Raw genomic sequence first — 20,983 nt, forward strand, 5'->3', positions numbered from 1 at the left:
TGATTTATAGATGGAACAGCCATGAATGATTCATAGGCCCAGAGAAGGATATCACACCACATAGAAACGTGTCAATCTCAGACTTAATAATAGCAACATAACTCTCCATAAACCCGGTGGAAAACCCCCAGAAAGAAAAGCAATAGTCAGCTAAGCAGCACAGGTGGGAAGTTACAAGTTACATTTATTTCCTTACATTTACTTGAGTGACTTTAAGTAAAGTTGTGTTCAAAAAATAAATAAGAAATTGAATTATCCTGGTTTGATATTATGAATAAAATGTGTTCATCCAATGATCAAGTTGAGTTGTTCTTTTGTCGATGTGTCCTTGGGTAAGACACTGAACCCCTTATAGGTTGGCGCCAGTGTTCAGTAGTGGAGCCCCCATCAGTTTTTGTATGGGTGAATTAGGCCTTAAAGCAATTAAAGCTCTATATAAGTATATGCCATTTACTACTTTACCTAATTACTTTTTATGTGTACTCAGAATGTACTTGGATGACTACTTTTACTTCTATATTACGTCTAAATGATAAAATGGTAAATGGTGTGTACTCATATCGCACTTTACTATTTTCTTAGAAGGCCCAAAGAGCTTTACAGTCACAGCCCCATTCATTCAAACAACACTGAACCCTGGCACCAACCTATAACACACTTCAACACATGGACGGGCAGAGCAAAAAGCAAACCTACGATTTCCAATCAGAGGTCAACTGCTCTACTTTTGCACCAGGGCCATTAATCAGAACTGTTACTCCCACTGCTCTATTACAACATATTTTATTTTTGGTATATATATTTATATTTCCTATTTTTGTCTTTTGTTTCTTTTCGTTTTGACTACTTGAATAAAAAACAAGTTCATTTCTATTGCAATGCAAATCCTAAATATAGAAGCTGCTCTTGTACATTAAAATGAATGACCAAATCCTTCTGAATCAATGAGTCCATCCATCACTGCTGATTGGAGGGGAAGGATGGGAGGGATGTTCATGGGTGGTGCTCTCTATGATGTCAGGACATGTAAGCTTCCAAACGGAAAGGTGTTTTCCTCTTTGTTTCAGTAAACAATGACCTTCAGTAACAACGTATTTAGAGAATTTGGGTTATTGTACATTTCTGTGAGACAGCACGAGGATTTTCTTAATTAATTAGAGTTTATATAATTTAGGGCACTTTAAACTTTATATATTTCAAGATAAATATAATTGACTCAAAGTAAGACGGTTTGGAAACACTTTGGCATTAAAAGTAATCTCAGTTTGTACACATTGCTGCCTTATTCATATAGACTATTAATTATTTTAAAAGCAAAATAGATTTATTTTATTTCTGTATTCAAAAAGTGATAAAATACACTGTCATAAGTTTATCTTAATAACTGTTTTTTAAAAGTAGAGCCAATCTCAAATATAAATATATATCAGTGCGGCATAAAACACAAATTTAAGAGAATATGCACAATAACAGCTTAAATGAAAGCTGGGAAGGGAGCATAGTGTAACTAACTCAATACTACATGTGAGGAGATAAGTAAATCCCGAGGGTGTCCTGCTGACTACAGAATTTTTCCATTCAATTTATCATTTTACATTTAGGATACTCCAGGGGAATGCACCCTCTCTGTCATAAGTTATACTAATGGCTGTTAGGACCATCTGTGAATTGAGGAATCTCAGCCATGCATGAGGTGCAATCTATGACTTATGAGCATAGAGTCTCATTTTTGAGTGACTAGTTTGGGGCCATCCTTGCAGCTTTATAAGGAACTTCAGGCCAAGTCGCCCAAACTGTCACATAAGCTCTTCCCTTCCCCCTGCGCCAAACATCAAGATCTGGTCCCCTTCAATCTACTCAATAAACAAGCCTGGGGCAGGACCCAGACAGAGGATAATGGTTCACCTGGAGGTGACAGGAAGAGAAAACAGATGACTTCGTTTAATGAATGGAGGCGCAGATAAGCACTGGGGAGCACTCAAGAATCCTGATAAAGAAATAAGAAAACACCTCTGAAACTGTATACAATCCGTTTTGGCATGCTGGACAACTTTGTCATATAGTGAGCGACTCAGATAACTGCTTCATTGAACGAAATGTTTGATCATTTTTGTTGTTGTTGTTTTGCCATTTTTTTATTTAATCGTTTAAAAAAAAAAAAAAAAAAAGAGTTGTTAATTGTTTATCACGGGAGTTGTGTTCTAAAAATAACCTGCAGTAGAAGAAAATCCACAAAAAAGTCTATCTATCTCTGTATATATATATATATATATACATATATATATTGCCATATTCTAGATATTTTAAGGCTAAGAAACTATCACTACACACTCGATACACTTTTCCGACAGACACATTAACTCTTTAAAGGCCTTGTGCAGTGGCATTTTTTTTTTTAATTTAGAAAGTCAATGGAACTTGGAAAACGAATCTGATAAAAATATTCACTTAAAATGATCCAGCGCGGTTTTATTGATCATTTTATGGTCGTGCACAGCTTCAAATTTGGGCGATAGGTGGTGATGGGCGGTTTTCACCGCACGAGGCCTTTAACACTGTAGCTTTAGATCCAGTGTTTACATTCTTTCGACTACCATAACTCTTCAACTATAATAACGTCCTGTGATTCCAGCAAATTCTGAAGTGCAAAAAAGGCAGCCTTGTGCTGATACGCAACACTACACAGAAAAAAACGTCTTTGTGCTGTTATGCAACATTTTACTTTCATATCAGTGCGAAGCTGATATAAAAACCTTCTTTTCTCTGTGTCAGAATCAGCTGATTAACAGTGATCACAGAAATGGCCAAATGTTTACAGGGTTTACAGGGTGTCATTTAGGTGTCACTGGCGACAACTCTGGTGTTAACATTTTCACGTTCTTCTCTCCTGTTTAAACTCTCAAAGTTCATTTTATACAAGATTAAATACAGTATTATCTATAAAGTAAAACCAAAGATGTGCTCACGATTAAAGATGTATGTATTTTTTGTAAACCAAACACATTCTGTACAGCAAACACAGCAAAGGGGAGATTGATTGACAATAATCTAAAGCAAATCAGGATCCAGACCACAATAAACTGTGAAAAAAAAAAAACGCAAAAGTAACCTGCGTTATAGTGAGGGTCCACTGTAACTGCAGTAATTTAACTACAACTCTATTGTTTATATTGAGTCTCATTCATATTTACAATTTACTTAAAACCTGCAGAAATCGATAAATTGCCAAGTTATGGAAATATTGAACATGGACTGGAAATAGCACTGTGGTAATGCCAAACAAAGTAACTTCTGCTTACCTAATGTTGTGTTTGGGTTCTAAAAAGGTTGTTTTACAATAAAGAAATATTAAAAAACCAAAAGCTGCAATAGTAAAGATTGCAGACTTTACTGAAAGTTCTACTGGAGTGGCTAAAATTGCTGGTCAGGATGTAGAAAACAGGCCTCCTGTTTGACTAGTGCAGAAAAAGATCCCTGAACCTGAGAGGAACGATTTGTTTGGGTGGTCTAGTTAAAGCACGGAGCTAAACGGCCAGTGGTTTTGGTTAGAATGCTAATGAGGCAATTTCCTCCCTGGATGGAGACATCAAAGGCAAAGCTACACAGGGCTTCATGGTATCATTATAAGGTTTACTGTGTGCTTGAATGCTCGTGTTTGTGCAAGAAAAAGTCAAGTGGAAGGAAAGGCAGGGCAGTTATGAAATTTACATTCGGTCTATATATTGGTCCTTTGCCAGCATCCAGCCATGGTGTGACACACATCACATGGACAACTTGGTAGCATTTATAATTACCTTCTATTCACAGAGGCCTCATTTAGCCTGCTATTATCAGAGATCATTGTTATTTCCCTCTATGTACATTGGGAATTCCAGCGAGACCAACATGTCTTACAAAGATAACGGTGCTATTTTGGGTGACCCCATTGTGTATGTAATACTAAGGCTGTAAAGCACTCTGAGAATTCTGATCGGTGAGTTTTTTCCCAAGAATTTAATCATCCACAAAACCAAAACAACCATGGGAATTGTTTTAGTTGCTAATAAAATAGTCCATTACTAACCAAAGCTTTATTTATTCTTATCTCAGTTGTTTTTTTGGTACTGCAATCTTCTTGATTTAATCTGAAAAGAATCTCACCTGCTTTGATCAAACCAAATGAAACAAGAAGCAAAAAGAGGCGAAAACATTTTCCTAAAACCAATTTAAATTAAAAAAAAAAATCAAAAATTACACATGAGTCAGAAACTTTTTGCCAGCTCAGTAGGTGCAGCACTAATTTCCAACAGACTTTATTCATATTTCTTTGAGTGGCTTAAGCCCACCTCTGGAGGAAAAATGGAAAAAATATTAGGCACAGCTGAGGTGTGTGAGGCGAGTGTGATGGATCATCCCGTTTTGAAGCTGGCCCTCTGCAGAACCCTGAGAGGACCGTTGGAAGATGGGGACAGAGCACATCTCCTTTTCACATCGATTCTCACTCCCACAGAAGCAGGAGGTCATTACATGCCAAGTCACAGACACAGGTAGGAAAGGTGAGCAGAATGACACAGTGGCTCATTTTGCAGGTCTTGAAGTCATCTTTAAGTAACAGCGGCTCTTTATAACAATATTTAAAAAAATGTGCTGGCAAAAGCTAATTAATGTCCAACAAAATATTTATTAATGATGTCTAAAATGGAAACTGAAAGCCGATGCACATGTAAAATCTCCCATTTGAAATACCAACACAATTTTACTGCTGCTTCTTTCATGCAGAGCAATTGGTATCACCCGCTATAATAACTGTTATTATTTCAAGAAGAAATTGGATCAGTCAACAAGGCTGATATGTGAAGAATTCAAAAAGGTGAACCATCTTAATTTAACAATAATGGTCATATCATAGAAGAGAAAATAGCTTCTTGTGTTTCTCTGCACATCACAAATCAATATTGAGACCTGCCTGCAGCTCAGACAGACACCAATCAGAGGGACAGTATACGCTGTGGGGAGAGACGGGCTTGGAAATGGAGATGTATATTTGTGACCTCTGCTCTCAATCAAAGAAATTCTAGAAATGGTTCCAAGCTGAGGGTCCCACTACATCCCACCACATCACTGACAGATTGGGACTCCACACGAGATGATTGCAGTTTTAACCGTGCATCACATGAGAATAGCTCTAAGGTACATGGATGCGAGCAGCGTCAAGCACATGGACAGAACGGCTACATAACTAACAGATGTAGACATACACAAACCATTTTTGGCTATAATGACTAAAGTTTGCTTTGATAAAAACCATAATAATTACACCGATCTGTGAATGCTCAATGACTGCTGCAGAGCCAGAAAAACTTCTATACTTCTTGGTGTTAAAGTAGGACAATCATTGTACGATTGGAACTGAAATAAGGGCGCCAATAGACGAAATGACGCACAAGGAATGAGATGTTATTGTAGGATCCTGAACATCTCATTCCAGGACCACATCAACAATGAGGAAGTGCACAACAGAATATCCACAGCCATCAGTACACAAGACAGCCTGATAAGGATCACAAAGAGTAGAAAAATGACCTGGTATGGACACAGCAAGATCAAATGACCAAGCAAAAACCATCGATCAAGGCCCAGTGCCAGGAGGCAGGAAGAGAGGAAGAAGAGGTGGTAAGACCACAAATGAAAGTGGACAGGATTGACTTGTAGAGAGAAGCCCATGACCGTTGCAGATGGCAGGAGAGAGTTGTAAGGAAATCATAAATGATGCCTCTACAACCCACTTGGAGTTAAGAGACCGATATAATATGAGGACGTTCAGGTTTTTTTTTTTTCTTAACCTAAGCCAAAGGAACTTTAACCATTTACCACCAGACTGTTGACTTTTTTTTCCAATTACTAAAACTCTTAAACTGTTAACACAATTAACGTTATTCCATCAGATTCTGAAGCTGAAAAAAGCAGCTTCCCACCGGTATGCGAGACTGATTGATCGACAGATTTAGTGCAGTCCACTATCAGTGGTAGAGGTGTGGACTTCCAACAACCTCACTCTTGATTGGTTAGTTGACATAGAAACCTTGGTTCAGACCGACTGAGACCAATCACTGCTTTTTACTGACAACGTTTGGCTCCAACATGGCGGCGTACATGTTCATACTGCAAATAAATGGCGACTGAATTAACTTCATTTGGTTAGCTGGAAGTAAACCATTTTCTATGGGTGTCAGTGGTCCTAGTGCAAACACAGAAATGCTGCTGTTCTTTTCAGTGGTGAGTTCAAACAAGGCACAACAAACTTTTGTAGAAAAAACTTGAAGCCAAGGAAATCACTTAACTCTTAGTTGAACAGGGCAGATATAAGTCACTTTCCCATTTTATGGTCTCGCTCCAAACTCTGGGACGCGCTGCGGTTTGAGTCCAACTTCGATTAGCTAACAATCCAGCCTCAAAGTGGGCGGGTTTGCTGCAGTAAGGCGGCCCAAAACCCTGCAGCTGTTCCCCTGCCAAATCCATCATTTTTGATGTGTTTCATCACAACAGTGGAGAACATGAAGGTAGAGTTGTTCGGTCCCAGTTTTTCAGCTTTAATGAAGCAGTGAAATAAAAGTTGAAATGTATTCGGACCCCGCTGCTCAGTCTGAGTGTATTTTAAAGGACACACACAAAAAAAAGACTATGTGCGGCACTTTTCTCTTTCGCCTTTGGAGGGAAAATATCTACCAATTTCCATACCATAAACAACAGAAGCATTTGTGATGCCACTCTGTGGCCAATCAGCTCCAAGTCCTGTAACACTGCAATTTAGCCTGAGTCAGCACAATAAGAACCACGGCCTCAAGCATTCTAAAAAAGTAAGACACAGCATGCAAAGGATGGATATACCATAAATCAGAATAGAGCAGGACCGTGCAGGACACAGTGGGGCTTATGGGTAAATGGCTATACATCAAGTGACAGCAAACACAGAGGGGTGAGCAGAGAGGAGGACTGAAGCTCTGGCCTTATTTCTTCAGGAAACGATTCCAAGACATTCTCAATTCAGCTGAACATTTTACAAGCAAATGCGAGCTTTGTACTTCAAGCTGCTTCTCGTGTGATAAAGAATAATTTTTTTCAATCATGTCATTGCCAAAGGTTAATTCTTCAGAAGATGGACAGAAGGACTCGGCTGGAGCGCTCCTGGAGAGCCGCCTGCACATTACTCCCACATCGCCATCGGCTGAATTGCATTTCCTCTATTGTTTGACGATTATGTTCTTTGACAAGTGGCCAAAGTAATGACCACCTCTCATGTGGAACGCCACAATGTCCCTCAGGAAAACACTGTAATGTATCTCCTCTTACATTAAGTTACAGTTAGTCAAAAGATCAAGAAAAAAAAAACAAAAAGCTCCATTAATAATTGAATAAAAAATAAGAAAACTGTGTTGAATGTGTTGCAAGCTAGTTTACATTCTTTAAATATTTTAGGAATAAAGAGTTCAAAGACATTTACTCACCTCCCCCTCCTCCCAGAAGACTGGAATTTGCTGTGAAGAGAAAAACAAAAGTCAGTATTGAGCTACAAACTTATAGATAATATAGTTATGGCTCTTAAATACATGTAGCTCTTACAGATCATGGCAATTACAGTTTTTGTGTACAAAAACTGTATTACAAAAAAAAAATTATAAGAACCTGAAATGAGGATCATAAAGAATTATTTGAATACTTTATTGTCATGTAGTTTCCAACACTCCAACATAAAACCTGTTTTGGTCTGAAAAGACATAATTGAAAACAATAAACCATAAAGAGTTTAATTAAACTACAAACCACACAAGTTTTTTTTCTTTAAAAGTTAATCAGGTTGTAGTGTTTATGTTTTCTCCTTTAATTATGCTTTTAGCTAAAGCAAATAAATTTGCTTAACTCAATATGTCTAAATATGCATGTAAAGAAAGCCAGAGAATACATATTTAAATAAAAATTCATTAAAATCTGTAGAAATAACCATATCAAAGAAAACAAATCAGGAATAAAAGTACTATGAAAAGTGTTCTTTGAAAAAGTGAATTTTAAAAGGTGAGCTGTTCTTGGTAGAGATGAGAGTTAAAGAAAGAAAATGAAGGCAAATGCATTATTCAATCTTGTTGACTTTTAGATTTTTTCTTTTTTTTGACCTCCTTGAAGAATAGGGTTGCTGGTTACAACCTCCTACCTCAAACTCAGGCAATCATTTTTTTCATACAATAAACCATATTTTACTTGTGTAGTTAATTTAATATGAAAGCTACTGCTCTGGCTAAAATGGTTTTATGTTGTTCTTCCACCACAACCATCTGACCACAGATAGTATTTCCTCCAAAAATTAAAAAATCAAAATAACCCCATTAAAGTGTGTCATCAGTTCAAAAAAAGTTTGTTGCAGAAGCATAATATATGTGATTAAGTCTTTTAGTTTAATTTAATTACCTGTTGTGGTTCAGAAACAGCAAATGCTAAGTGGTGGCTTAAAAAATTGGCAGTTTTGATTGCCAATCTTCAGTTTACTCACACCCAAATATGTACTGAACTAGACCAAAACATTAAAGTGAATTTAAAGCAAATGTACTAATTTGTGTGTTGAAATCCCATGTAGGAGGAGTTGCAACTGCAGTTCGTATAAGGGACGTTAAGAACTATCAAGATGTTGTGATGATCCTTGGTTTGATCTGTAACATCAGCTGTCATTGGAAGTGAACACGACCCCATTAAAAGCAGATTATTTCTCAAACATGTTTTTGAGCCCAAGTAACAGATAATGAGCCAGAGTTAGCAGCCACCATGGTATGCATTATTCAATTTTTCCTGATTACATGCTGGAAATGACTTCTGGAGTTCACTCTGCTTCCACATGTTTCCACGGAACTGTTAAGGCTTGGCATTGTTCTCCTGAGTGGGCCTGACAAAGAAAACTCTACATCTGCAGATTTGGTTCATCAAAGGGCCTTTTGTTACGTGCCTGTGTGTCTTTGTGCACAATACAGAATGAGCGCAACATACACAAACAAGTAAAACAGCAACCCAAACACTGATGCACTGACAATCCACTGTCATGTTTACAATAGCACTTCTCTAGGTTTTTCTGTGATGAAAGACACACTCGAGCAGCCAGAGCCTTCTGTTTAACAATGGAATCTGTCAGCTATCAACAGAGAACACAAAGCTGCCGAGCTTACTATTTCATAACCAGCTTTTAAATACCAAACACTTAAAACTTCCTGTGCTCCTGCCTGTGAAACCCAGTAAATGGAATGTGAAAACAAGGTAAAAATTGATACTGATTGTTAACTAGAGGGAAAAAAGAGCCAGACTCTAAGATGGATCAACATGTGAGCTGTGTATTAGTTTTTAGTGGCTGCGTTCAAATGTTGCGGTAAATCAAACTACTATTAAATATATATATATATATATAAACAATCACACAACAAGGCAAAGAAAAGCTTTATGGCTTTAAAAGTTTAAAAAACTCTGCTTTACATTAATAATGTTTTCAGCTGCTGGGACAAATATGGCCGAAAATATCTCTATATAAAAAAAAAAAAAAAAAACAACGCTATGTACACAATCCTAAAGTTAGGCACATGTTAAAAAAATGTCTGAACTAAAACTTTTAGTGTGATGTCAAATATCTATTATAAATTCAACAGAATCGTTTCCGTAGCAGTTCATCTTAAGTGGATTGTATTTTTCAGAATAGACTATCAGTATTCTAGAGCCTCCTGGGAAATCTTCCTATTCCTGAGCTATTAAAAACACTAGGGTTTAATTACCTGACATTATGGAAATGCTGCCAGAGGGGGGCAATTCATTTACTCTGCACCTAATCAGAAACTGGAGATGTGGTTGCTAATCAGTCACACACATGAACATGCATTTGTATAAAAATACATATATGTATTTACGTACATACATACACGTGCATATATACATACACTTACACTGAACAAAAATATAAATTCAACATTTTTGCTTTTGCTCCCATTTGTCATGAGATGAACTCAACTATCTCAAACATTTTCTACAAACACAAAATAATAATTTCTCTCAAATATTGTTCAAAAATCTGTGATAGTGAGCGCTTCTCTTTTGCTAAGATAATCCATCCTACCTCACAGGTGTGCCATATCAAGAGAATGATTGGACAGCATAATTATCGCACAGGTGTGCTTTAGACTCACTATCACAGATTTAGACAGATTTCTGAACAATGTTTGAGAAAGTATGTATGTAAATGATTCATCTTTAAGTTAGCAATGAGTGAAAGAGACAGAAGATGTAAAGTGAGAAGGCTGAATCGGAGAACTACCCAATGAAAATAAATACAATTATTTGACTGAAAACAGAATAGAATGTCCCTTTTAAACAATCAATGATTTATGGAGTGCTTATTAACTATAAGGCAGGTCTCCTTGGTGTTTTTCTTGTTTAGTGTGTGCATCCTGTGGAAGATCATCACTTTTATGCCTTTAGGAAAGGAGATCTAAAACTTCAGAGCAATTATCAGAAGAGCATGCTTGTAGTGTGGCTAAGAGTCTCCATGTAAAGCTGTCTTTTGAATACATGCTAAAAAAAAGTCTGACTTTACAGTCATCGTTTTAGCAGCTGCCAGCGTCTGCCCTAAGAAAATGTTAATATGCAGCCCGCTCACTTTCCTTTTCTAAAGTATGGCAGTAAAAACTGAATTTTGAACTTAAATATTTTTGTGGCAATAATGGTTACCCTTGAAGGCTTGCAATGACCCAGTTAATGGGAAGTAAGCGTGAAGCCAAAACTGGGCAGTTAGTCTAGAGTGGAAACCCTGCAGTAACCACAACATGCATCGTAAACCTCAGTGGAAATGCTCCCTGGTTTTCTTGGAGGCCGTAGATCATTAGGAAATGTTGGTCCACGCCATTAGGGTGGGCCGTAAAACACATGCCAGCACTGTCAGAGCAGAAACACTTGCTTCCTGTCTGCCTTTTAAACCCTCGACTGCATCTGCAAAGTCACTCAGTCAAAAAGAAAAAAAAAAAAGCTGTGATGCTACTATCGCAAAGTTTCTCAACAAGCTACCAGAAGCCCTACTGAAGACACTCAGTGGTGAAAACTCAGTCTTATCTCACTGTGTCAGGAATTTCTTCAGAGGTTTTGTAAAAGTGGTTCATTTCAACGTTGCGAGTGAGATCTTTGAGCACAGTGGGCACTGAGGCATGGATCTAGGTTGCATGTTAAGTGTCATCAGCACAGTCAGATTATACAGTTAAATGGAAAGTGCTAGTGCATACCCAGAAAACCTCAAGGCAGTAAAGTGATCCAATATCTACCGTCTGGTGTCTGCCACTTAACTGAACCTTTTCAGTATGCTTCAGCAAAGGCACACTCACCTTATCCTCTGTGGTCATTCATGCTTCTCAGTTAGCTCAGAGGTTAATACTGTTCTCTGCTTTGGCTCTGAAATAAACTGTGGTGTACGGAAAATAAAGACAGATTTTTCTACAGTAAAGGTTTTCTGTTATGTGCAATTTTTCAAACCTACTATACCACTTTAGTGGGTCCCATCTCATTTGCACTGGTCAAGGAAAAGTCTGCTCACTGTTCAGTCCAACATCAATTCATTGTGCAGTGTTTATGGTTGTTAATCTGCTTATAGTCAGCTTTCCGATGGTGGAAATGCAACATCCTGTAGGTCAAACTAGAGTGAAGCTACTAGCTAACATTTTTTTTTTCTTTTAAACAACACAAAAACAAGGTAAACACATACAGGTTCAGACTAAAAACAAGTTGAACAAATACTTTGAAAAAAAGAAACCAAACTAATTGAATAAATAAAATAAAACAATATGGCAATCCGGATCAGAAAAACCCCCTTAACAGACTAACAATTTAACACAGGAGATGTTGCCATCGACAGCAAATTCACACACGCTCTCTGAACTATAGCTTTTTGAATATTGATATAATTTACACAATTCTAGCTTATTCTGATGCAAATAATATACACATTGAGTCAATAAGCTACACCTGAAGTAGATGAAGTTTATGTGGTTCATTATGTGATTATGCATGCATTAAATGTTGTATGTACAACACTTTATGCAATTACATACACCGTTGAAAAGCTACGGCAGTGGAAAGAGTGTCAACACTGGAGCACATCTTTGGTGATAAAAGGTTAAACAAGAGAGAAAATAGTAAAAATAATCATTTCTGTCTGTGAAAAGTGTCTATTAAGGGGTTTTACATCTTTAAAACATCTAAATGTATTTTAAAAAATAAAGATGACTACAATGCAGATTTCATCTATTGTAGGTTATTCTGACAACATAGCTCTTTCAATAAATGAGTGGATACTGTATTGAAGCTCGAAATGGTATTTGTGTACAACAAAGAAAAAGCAGGTCAGCTCCTCACTTAGGTAAAAACTGATTTGTCTATTTTAAGGTGTAATTTTCCTTTAAAATATGTATGACTATGTTAAAGGCCATTGTTGTTTCTTGCTACATCTATCAAACTCACAACAGTGCATGTCAGACACTCATTGTTCTAGAAAAGATGTTATTTTGGAGCCTAATTTAAAAATTACAACAGTAGTGCAATGATGTCTGAATGCATCAACATGACAACAAGCTGGTGTCACAGTGATTAATCCCTTTCCTCTGCAGGCTTGTCACTATCATAACAAAGCAACAAAACCAGATGCCAAGACAACCCACACATCTACTGTTATAATTACCTGACCTTCAAATCCACAATAATGAGCCCAGGATGATCCCATTCTCTTTCATCATTTGGCTTCCAAGCCTTCCTTTTATCTAACAAGGTCACCTTTCACAACTCGACTTTGCCCTGAAATACGCGTCGCCCTCATAAATATACATCTACCTGTATCTGCTCAGCCCTCAAATCCACCAATGGGTGGGGGGTGTTGGAGAAAATTACAAAAACAGCAAAACTGGAGGTGGAATGTCGACAACAAGAGTTTGTGTTTTCTCTGAAGTTAACACCAAGAAAAAGTGAATGTCATCCAAATCAGGCAAAGGACAAAAGACTGAAGATGGAAGTGTTAATAAATGAATTTTTGGGTTTGAGCATACATAAAATACACATGCATCATGGGCAATGGGGGGGGTACTGTGAAGGTGTTCTTTGTTAAATTTTTGTTCTTCAAGACAACATTTCTTCTCATCTTTATTGCTCAAAAGCATCCATCTTTAAATATTTCCATTATAGGATATGGTGGAGAGCTGAATCAGATGCTTTTAAACAGGATTCCGTTGAAATTAAGCAAAACTTAGGACCTGAGAACCATGAGTTTAAAAATCTGATCTAAACTTTACAGTTTTAATCTTAAATAAAGAACTTTTATTTATTTTTATTCAGAACTTTTCTACTCTATATGCGAGCTACGAAAGACTAGCGGAGTTTCAAAAAATAAAAAAAGGACAAGGACAGTAAATACATCTATATTATGTTAATAAGAACTTTACTGAGAAAATACTGCCTTAAAGGTTGTGGTCCATACACTCTCATATTAAAACCTTCATTATTTGTAGCTTTTATGTTAAAGAATATACTAAAGAAAATTATATATATAAAAAAGATAAAATAAAAGGGAAAAAAGACTCACTCCAGTCATCTTTTGATCTACCTTAAAAGTGTTCCCAGTATTTTTTGTAGTTATAATTATGTCATTTTTAGCCAAAATCCCAAAACTTGTGTTGCGACCATGGTTTCTGCTGAGTAGTTCATTAGAAATTGGTCTTTGAGTTCAGGGGGCGACTGTTTGTGTGGTGTAACCCCGCCTCCCCATCCCATCACCCATCACCAAGAGCTATCCATTAACATGCTCTCCTGCTAGCTGACATACATGGATCTAGTCATCTACAAGTGGATGCATCAGAATGGAGCGGAGCAGGGAGCATGTGGTCCACCCATCATATTTTCTACGTCACAAATATGATCTTTTTCAAACTGCTTTTTTTGTCTGCTCATGATTAAAATGCATTTGTAATCCTAATTTCTTAATAAATTCTAAATAATAAACTTCTTAATATTTAGTTAAGGATTGGTTCAATCATAAATCAATGAATCTGTGAAACTAAATCAAATGGATTCAGAACATGTTAGATACAGTAATCTCCTCCCATCTCTGACCTTTCTGATCTTCTACTACAGAGCAAAGCAACTGACTTTACAAGACAAACTCTTTCATTTGGCTGAGCCTAAAAGCCTATCAGGAAACCAATCAAGGAGAAATGTCACAGAGAAAGAAGGTTTGGCAGGGTGAGTGTAAGTAAGTGCACATTATAGATTTAGAACGTCACAATTCTGGATTTGTCACTAAGCGCACCCTCTTCATTAAAGGTGTGTTGGCCTGTTGACATCGTGAAGACTCGCCGGCTCCTTGTGGGCTTTCTCAGCCCAGTGAGACACCTGCCAGGCACCCAGACAGCTCCCTTAATTTAGCCAATATAACATGGCTGGAATTTCTCCATGAGGAGCCAGGGCAGCATTAAATTGAAGATCCTTCGCTACTCAAGTGTGATTTCTGAATTTACTCCTCCTATGCATTTCACACATTTCTTTTTTGTAGAAATATTACTCTGGAAATGAGTCTAGCCCTTTATAGATATGTTGAGGAATATACACTAAGAGTTCATCCAGCTGGAGTGCAGCACATTGCATTAAAGAAAAGTGCATCGTCCTTTCAACTCTAACTGTATTTTAACTTCTCTTACTTCCTTAGCACAATGCACTTAACAGGCACTTAAGATAATCCATTCCCACTGTCTATTTGATCACAGCAAATTTAAGTGTTGAGGTCATGCGTGAAGTGCTCCCTGCAACTGGAGGTTTATGTCACAGAAACTTCCCTCCCTGGTGTACAAACTCCAGTCTGACTAGATCTCTTTCTCTGCTTATCGAGCGCCGCCTCTGAAGCAGGTGGCGTGTTATTTTAAGACGCTTAATAAACGCAAAGTTAAATGTTAATAAAACCCAGTTTCAGAAAATTCCTTTAACCACATAACTCTGTTAGAGCAAAACAATTTAATCAGACCAGTCGATGTAATGATTTATGACGGCATCATTAGTAATCCATCAATACTGCTGAATTTGAACTTGCTAAAGGACGAAAAAACAAAAGTAGTTGTAAAGTCCCTTAGCTGGATCTAAAAAAAATCTGAAGACTTGCAGAAAAATGTCTATCCTATAATACATTTTTTGAATAACTGTGAACTTGCAACTGTGTATTCACAGGTACAAAAATCGCTAAATATAAAAAAAAATACAAACATAATTTACACATACAGAACATTAAATTCCAACAGATTAAAAGTAACTACACATTACATATATATATATATATATTAATTACAAGCTTAACATGATAGAGTTTAGTCTTATTTAAACTACCAAATGCAGGGCTAGTGTTTATTATTTTACCAACAATTTTTAATTAACTACATACAAATATTCTCTTTAATTATTTAACAGCAGAGCTTTTCCCGGTGAGAGAAAATAATATACGCTATTTGAATTACCGTAACTTTTTGACCGCTTCCACAATTAACACAATTCCAATGGATTCTATAAGCTGAGAAAAGCAACTTTGGGCCGATATCAAAGCTTTTAAAATGTTGTATATCAATTTAAAGCAGCTTTTCTCAGCTTTCAGAATCATCTGGAATCTTGTTAATTGTGGAAATGGTCAAAGAGTTATGCTAATTCAAAAGTGTGAACACCAAAGCAACAGCTTCAATGTTTAAAGGTTAACTGCTTCATGACAGATGCTAAATTGCTAGTTCTTAAGCACTTCTCTTCACTAATCAACATCAATGTAGACCCACTATAGTCGTTTAAGTGTCAGGTTAAATGCCAAAATTAAGAGCTAAGCATGATGTTTAGGAAAAAGTAGTAAATTCAAATCAATAGCATTCATTAAACCAGTTAACTGTACAATTGAAAGAGTTTCTTATAAATAAAATAAAGGTTGAGACCTAAAGGGTGCAGTTGTTCAAAGTTAGGAGTCTTTTACACTAAACTGCCAGCTTTAGTGTTCCTGTGTTAGAAGTTTTAAAAACTAAGGTGGGGAAGACACAACAAAACTGCTTCACTTTGAAACCTAAGTCACAATTACACACGAGTTACTCTGGAAGAGATCAGTCTCCTCTGAAGAGCCAATTTATGATTATTCACACGTGTTGAAGAAAATAAAGGTTTTACTGGCACAAACACTAAGATCAGCTGTGAGGCTAATTAGAGAACAAGGATCTGCGCTTTCATGAAAGGGAAAAAAACACAGGGAGATATGGAAAAACCCTTCAAGCTTTACACAACTGCTTCTTCATTTTCCACAAATCCAATAGTAAAGTTATTGAAATTAATACGTTCTCCTCATGGTAGGTTAACTCTCTGATAGGAGTCCAAAAATGAAAAACAGGCTGGTTGTGGATGGAAGCAGTGACAAAATCCAGAAAAAATATAAAATTGTGAATCAAGTTAGAAAGGTAATGTTGAGAAAAAGGCTAAGACAAATAGAACATGTCTTATATGTATGTAAATAAATAAGGCTTAAAAAAACATTTGTTTTTGCAATCAGGATTTCTTCTCAAAAAATGAAAACTTCCAAAAACTAAGAAAAAAGTTGCACCTTTAAACCTTACACCTTTGAAGTGCTTCTAAAGTCTTGTTTCAGTCACTTCTTTCTCTAGAGTTACTGCAATCAGCAACTGTTGCCATTTATTGTGCAGCCAGACCTCAATGAAACAGCGCACAATAGGACCAGAGTTTGTTCCATACCCACAGGAGACCTCCAAAACTGCCTGGCATTTCAGAACTTTTAGAGCAATGAAATAGACAACATTTGAAATATATATATATATATTTTTTACATTACATTACATTTAAATTTCACAACACCAAGCAAAACCCAACAAACCAAATTAACCAGGTACCCCCTACAACTGGGTCACGCAGAATTCTGTCCAACTTTCTGGACAAGTCAAAAAGACCTTTTCCGTGTTCACTAATACCTATATTTACTCTGGCTTTTTATAGTGTGAGGACTCAGCAGTAACCTTGCATTCCAAGGACACATCATTTGAAATGCATTGGGTGCCACAACACTTGATATATCCCTTTTTCCCGAATTAACCTTAGCTAGTTTTTGCTGTCACCAAGCACTCAGGCTCCGGGAGCAGAGACAGGTGCTAAATTCTGAGAGACAAAGCGAAAAAGCCTTTTCTGTGTCTGAGCCAACCCCTATGGCAATAGGTAAAGATTTGACAAATTGCTTGAGTGGTCTGTCAGTCTCATGTTTGTCAAATACAGCGTGACTGTAAAACATTGATGTGAACTTTTTTTTTTTTTTTTTTTTTTTTATGTCACGAATTGAAAATGTTCCTTTGACCTCTGTGAGAAGCAGAGATCAATCCATGTTCCAAGGGTAACTTGACCATGAGGCAATCCGGTTTGTGAGAAGAAGGTTGCGTCTCAAAATGGTAAACGAGTACAGAGAAGAGAGCATTGGCACAAGCAGCTAAACGGAATAAAAGGAGAATTTTAATTTGTCCTTCATTGCAAACGGAATTGTAGAAAAGATCAAATAAATAAACTACATCGAAAAGACTATACACTAAGCATAAAATTCCATCCAACATACGAAACCTGCAGAGTATCATTAAACTTGGATAAACGACTGAAAGCTTTTTCATCAGTTCCTTTACTCAAACAACAGAGGAATCCCTTTACAGCAGAGGCATTCATCTTTGACATCACATTAGCGTCTGTGAGGTTTCTACTCGAATAAACTGAGAGAATGTGACACTGTCTGGATTAAGGGACCACTTGAAAGAGAAGGTAATTTGTGATCATTAATGAAAGCTCTAATTAATGGGGAGCCACCAGTTAAAGACCAATGCTAGCTCTCGCAACATTCATCATTTATGAGGATACTTTGCTTTTTCAGACATTCAAAGCTCTTAATTGGCTTAACTCTCCTTGTGCGACACAAAAGCACAAAAAGAACATAACTCTGCTCCCATTCGGAGGAAGAGTTTTTAAAAAACTCCCAATAAGTCTGTGTCACACAGTGAAGCCACACAGTTAAATAATTAACAAGAGCAGATAGTCCACATCATATGCATTTGTAATGGAAAAAATGTCCCAACTATAATGTGTCGTAAAAAAAGAAACAATAAAGATGAGACAAGTGTAGTGGTGGTGCAGTAAGTACAGCACTTCCTATAAAGCTTTCAAATGCATTCTTTATCCAGCTCCCACCACAGCCTTATATCCCATTATGCCCCATGTGTCTTTCTAGAAAATGCCTGTTCCTGGACTGCTAGAGTACTGATAGTGTCCACAGCATTGAGAGTGTCTCTGTCAAAAACAGCCCTTCTCTGGTGTGGCAACAAGCATTATTTTTGCCACTGCAGGAAGTGCCTGTTTAATCTTATTTAGGAGTTATGCAAGGAAGTGGATGTCTCTGCCCACTGCTGCAGTGTGCTGAAGGAGATGGGGGTTTAATCTTTACTTCCATCTTTAATGAGATCTGATGCAGGATGGAGCAGAATCCTGTGATAGCTGATAAAACACGAGGCAGTTCAGCTAAACTCCAAATGGGAGAGACATACAAGCTATGAGATCAAGTGATATACTGAGACCATAAGGCAGTAACAATCTGTATGTGTTTAGCTGACAAACCTCATGTTGCAACACAAGAGAGCATTCGTTCAACGAGAGAAGAAAGATGGAAACTTGAACTCCACAGTTTTAGTGTTTTCACTTAAAGTGCAGGTTTACCTCCTTTTTGCAAAAAGGTCTCCCTTAAGCCTGAGTCGCAAGTGCCCTTAGGGGTAAATTGGGGCTGTACACGGGTGAAAATGGGAAAACCTGTACTTAGCACAAATGTGGCTCACTCAAAATAATAAAGTCGTAGACCGCTTGTTAAACTCATAGAACACATTTTTTCTATGGGCATGCAGCGGGCGACAGGTCATAGTAAACACTTGTACAACAGTTACACACACTTGTGTATCATGCATGCAGCAATCATGCAGGCTCAGTATGGGACCAATGACTAGCATTTGGTGTAAGGACATAGTATGACAGCATCACATGTACATCATAAGTGCATGCAACTTATATTAGCCTTGCAATACTTCACAATACACTTACTCCATGCAGGGGAATGGTACGTTCCATTTTCATGGTTTGGTTGAAGTAGCCATATGAAGCTCAAAGGAATTGCAAGACATGTAATCCCTTTAAGAGGTAGCCACTCCTCTCTACGACCCGACACAGACTCGAACAACCCAAACCTGCAGTACCCGTAAGTGTTAACCCCCATAGAGGTGCATGTGACTAAAGCTTTGAGGTATGTGAACTGTTCTGGGAGCACTCATAGCCTGTCACTTACCCCCATTTTGGCTTTCCTCCCCCACCTTTCTCAAAGAGAGGGATCATTCCTTCTTCAATTTAGCCTAATCAAATTGGAATGGAGTCTACAGCTAAATGTCAATCTCTTCAAGCACTCCAGATGCAGATTTGTCATCTCTAGCCGTCTCCTGTGGGTATATCCAACTCCTGCATAAACACAGATTGTCTCGTGTGTAGCTTCTGGACAGACATGACAGACGTCACATTCTGTGGCATTTCAACCCAAATAAACACAAATTTCTTTGAAGATGTACTCAGATGAAAATGGTGCTTTAATGTTTTTAACTTGCATCTTTCTCATGATGTTGGACAAATATAAAGAAAATAACTGCCTTTCTGGGTATTTCTTTAATAGTTGTGACACAGGAGCAGACAAAAAAAAGTATTTATTTTACTTTGTACCGCTAATGTTAAGTTGAAGATGTGAGGGGCTGTAAGCTAGCAGCTAAGTGTGTAAACAGATGGATGATGGGAAATGGACACCACACCAACAGTCCCTCTGACAATTCAGAGGAGAATTTCTAATAAACTCATGCCGCTCTACAGAAACTATAGACTCAAAAATAATACAGATTTCTTTGATTTTGCCTGAAAATGACATAATCAATTGAAAGAGATTAAAAGATGATTGGAATGGTACTTTAACTGCGGCATACGTTTTCTGTTTTTTAAAAACATTGTATAAAAATGAATAAAAAAGAATATATACTTGATAAATTCTTGCTGAAGTGTTCCTAATATAAATATACAGAGATAAAAGGAGCAATTAAACTGAAAACCCAGGAAATTAAGCTCCTACACTTGCCTCTGACTAAATAAAGGTTGGCCTGTGCGGTACTAGCTCACTCTAGCAGTCAGATTAAGCAGGAGGGAACATCAAAGCTAGCAGCACAAAGGAAATAAAAAAGAAGGGGTCCCACTGAGGGAGCCCACTGGCCCACAGAGTCTCCTGTTCAACTAATGTAATCTATGATCTCTCTCGTACCAATTAAAAGGCAAAATGGCCTCAGAACAGCTGTAAAGGGAGGCCTCACAGGAGTGCACTAACCACTGTTAATGTCAGAAGTTTCATTTAAAGAGCAGCAGCTGTTTAGGTTCCATGCAGGCTTCATGGCTCTGAGCTCACTAAAAGCACATAATTCTGCCCATCTGGACTGCTGGAGCAACACCCAGCGCACCGCTCACACAGCTGACTGTCACTTCCACAGCTTCCAACACCAACCGTGCAGCCACTCGGGTCATGGTTTCCAAATTATTCACTGAGGCATTAACGCTATTTGATAATAAAAACCAACAGTTTGAAGCATTTTATTTTCCAAATCCCTGTAAAGATGAATTAAAAAATAAACTAACAACACTACTGAGAGTTTTGCTTGGAAATAACACACAAAATTGACTTTCATATCCTGTTAATGTCTACTGTGCTGTAATGCTTGATGGACTTTTGGTTTTGAATCAATTATACAAACAAAAATGACTGCAACAGAAAATGTATGAATGTGATTTCAGGAGTTAGTTGATATCTTAGTTAAAACTCTCAGATCGATACAGTCAG

The 20,983-nt window shown here is 37.4% G+C and overlaps 1 protein-coding gene across 1 annotated transcript in view; it reads right to left on the bottom strand.

The window, feature by feature from the left end:
* macrod2 (mono-ADP ribosylhydrolase 2) overlaps positions 1 to 20,983 on the bottom strand; it is a 416,332-nt gene that overhangs the window by 312,188 nt on the left and 83,161 nt on the right. Inside the window, exon 4 of the mRNA XM_024296698.2 lies at positions 7,485 to 7,514. Within this exon, the coding sequence (XP_024152466.1) occupies positions 7,485 to 7,514 (30 nt within the window). The remainder of the gene's footprint in view (positions 1 to 7,484; positions 7,515 to 20,983) is intronic.

This window comes from Oryzias melastigma, linkage group LG15 (genome assembly GCF_002922805.2).
Source record: "Oryzias melastigma strain HK-1 linkage group LG15, ASM292280v2, whole genome shotgun sequence".
NCBI classification, from domain to species: domain Eukaryota; kingdom Metazoa; phylum Chordata; class Actinopteri; order Beloniformes; family Adrianichthyidae; genus Oryzias; species Oryzias melastigma.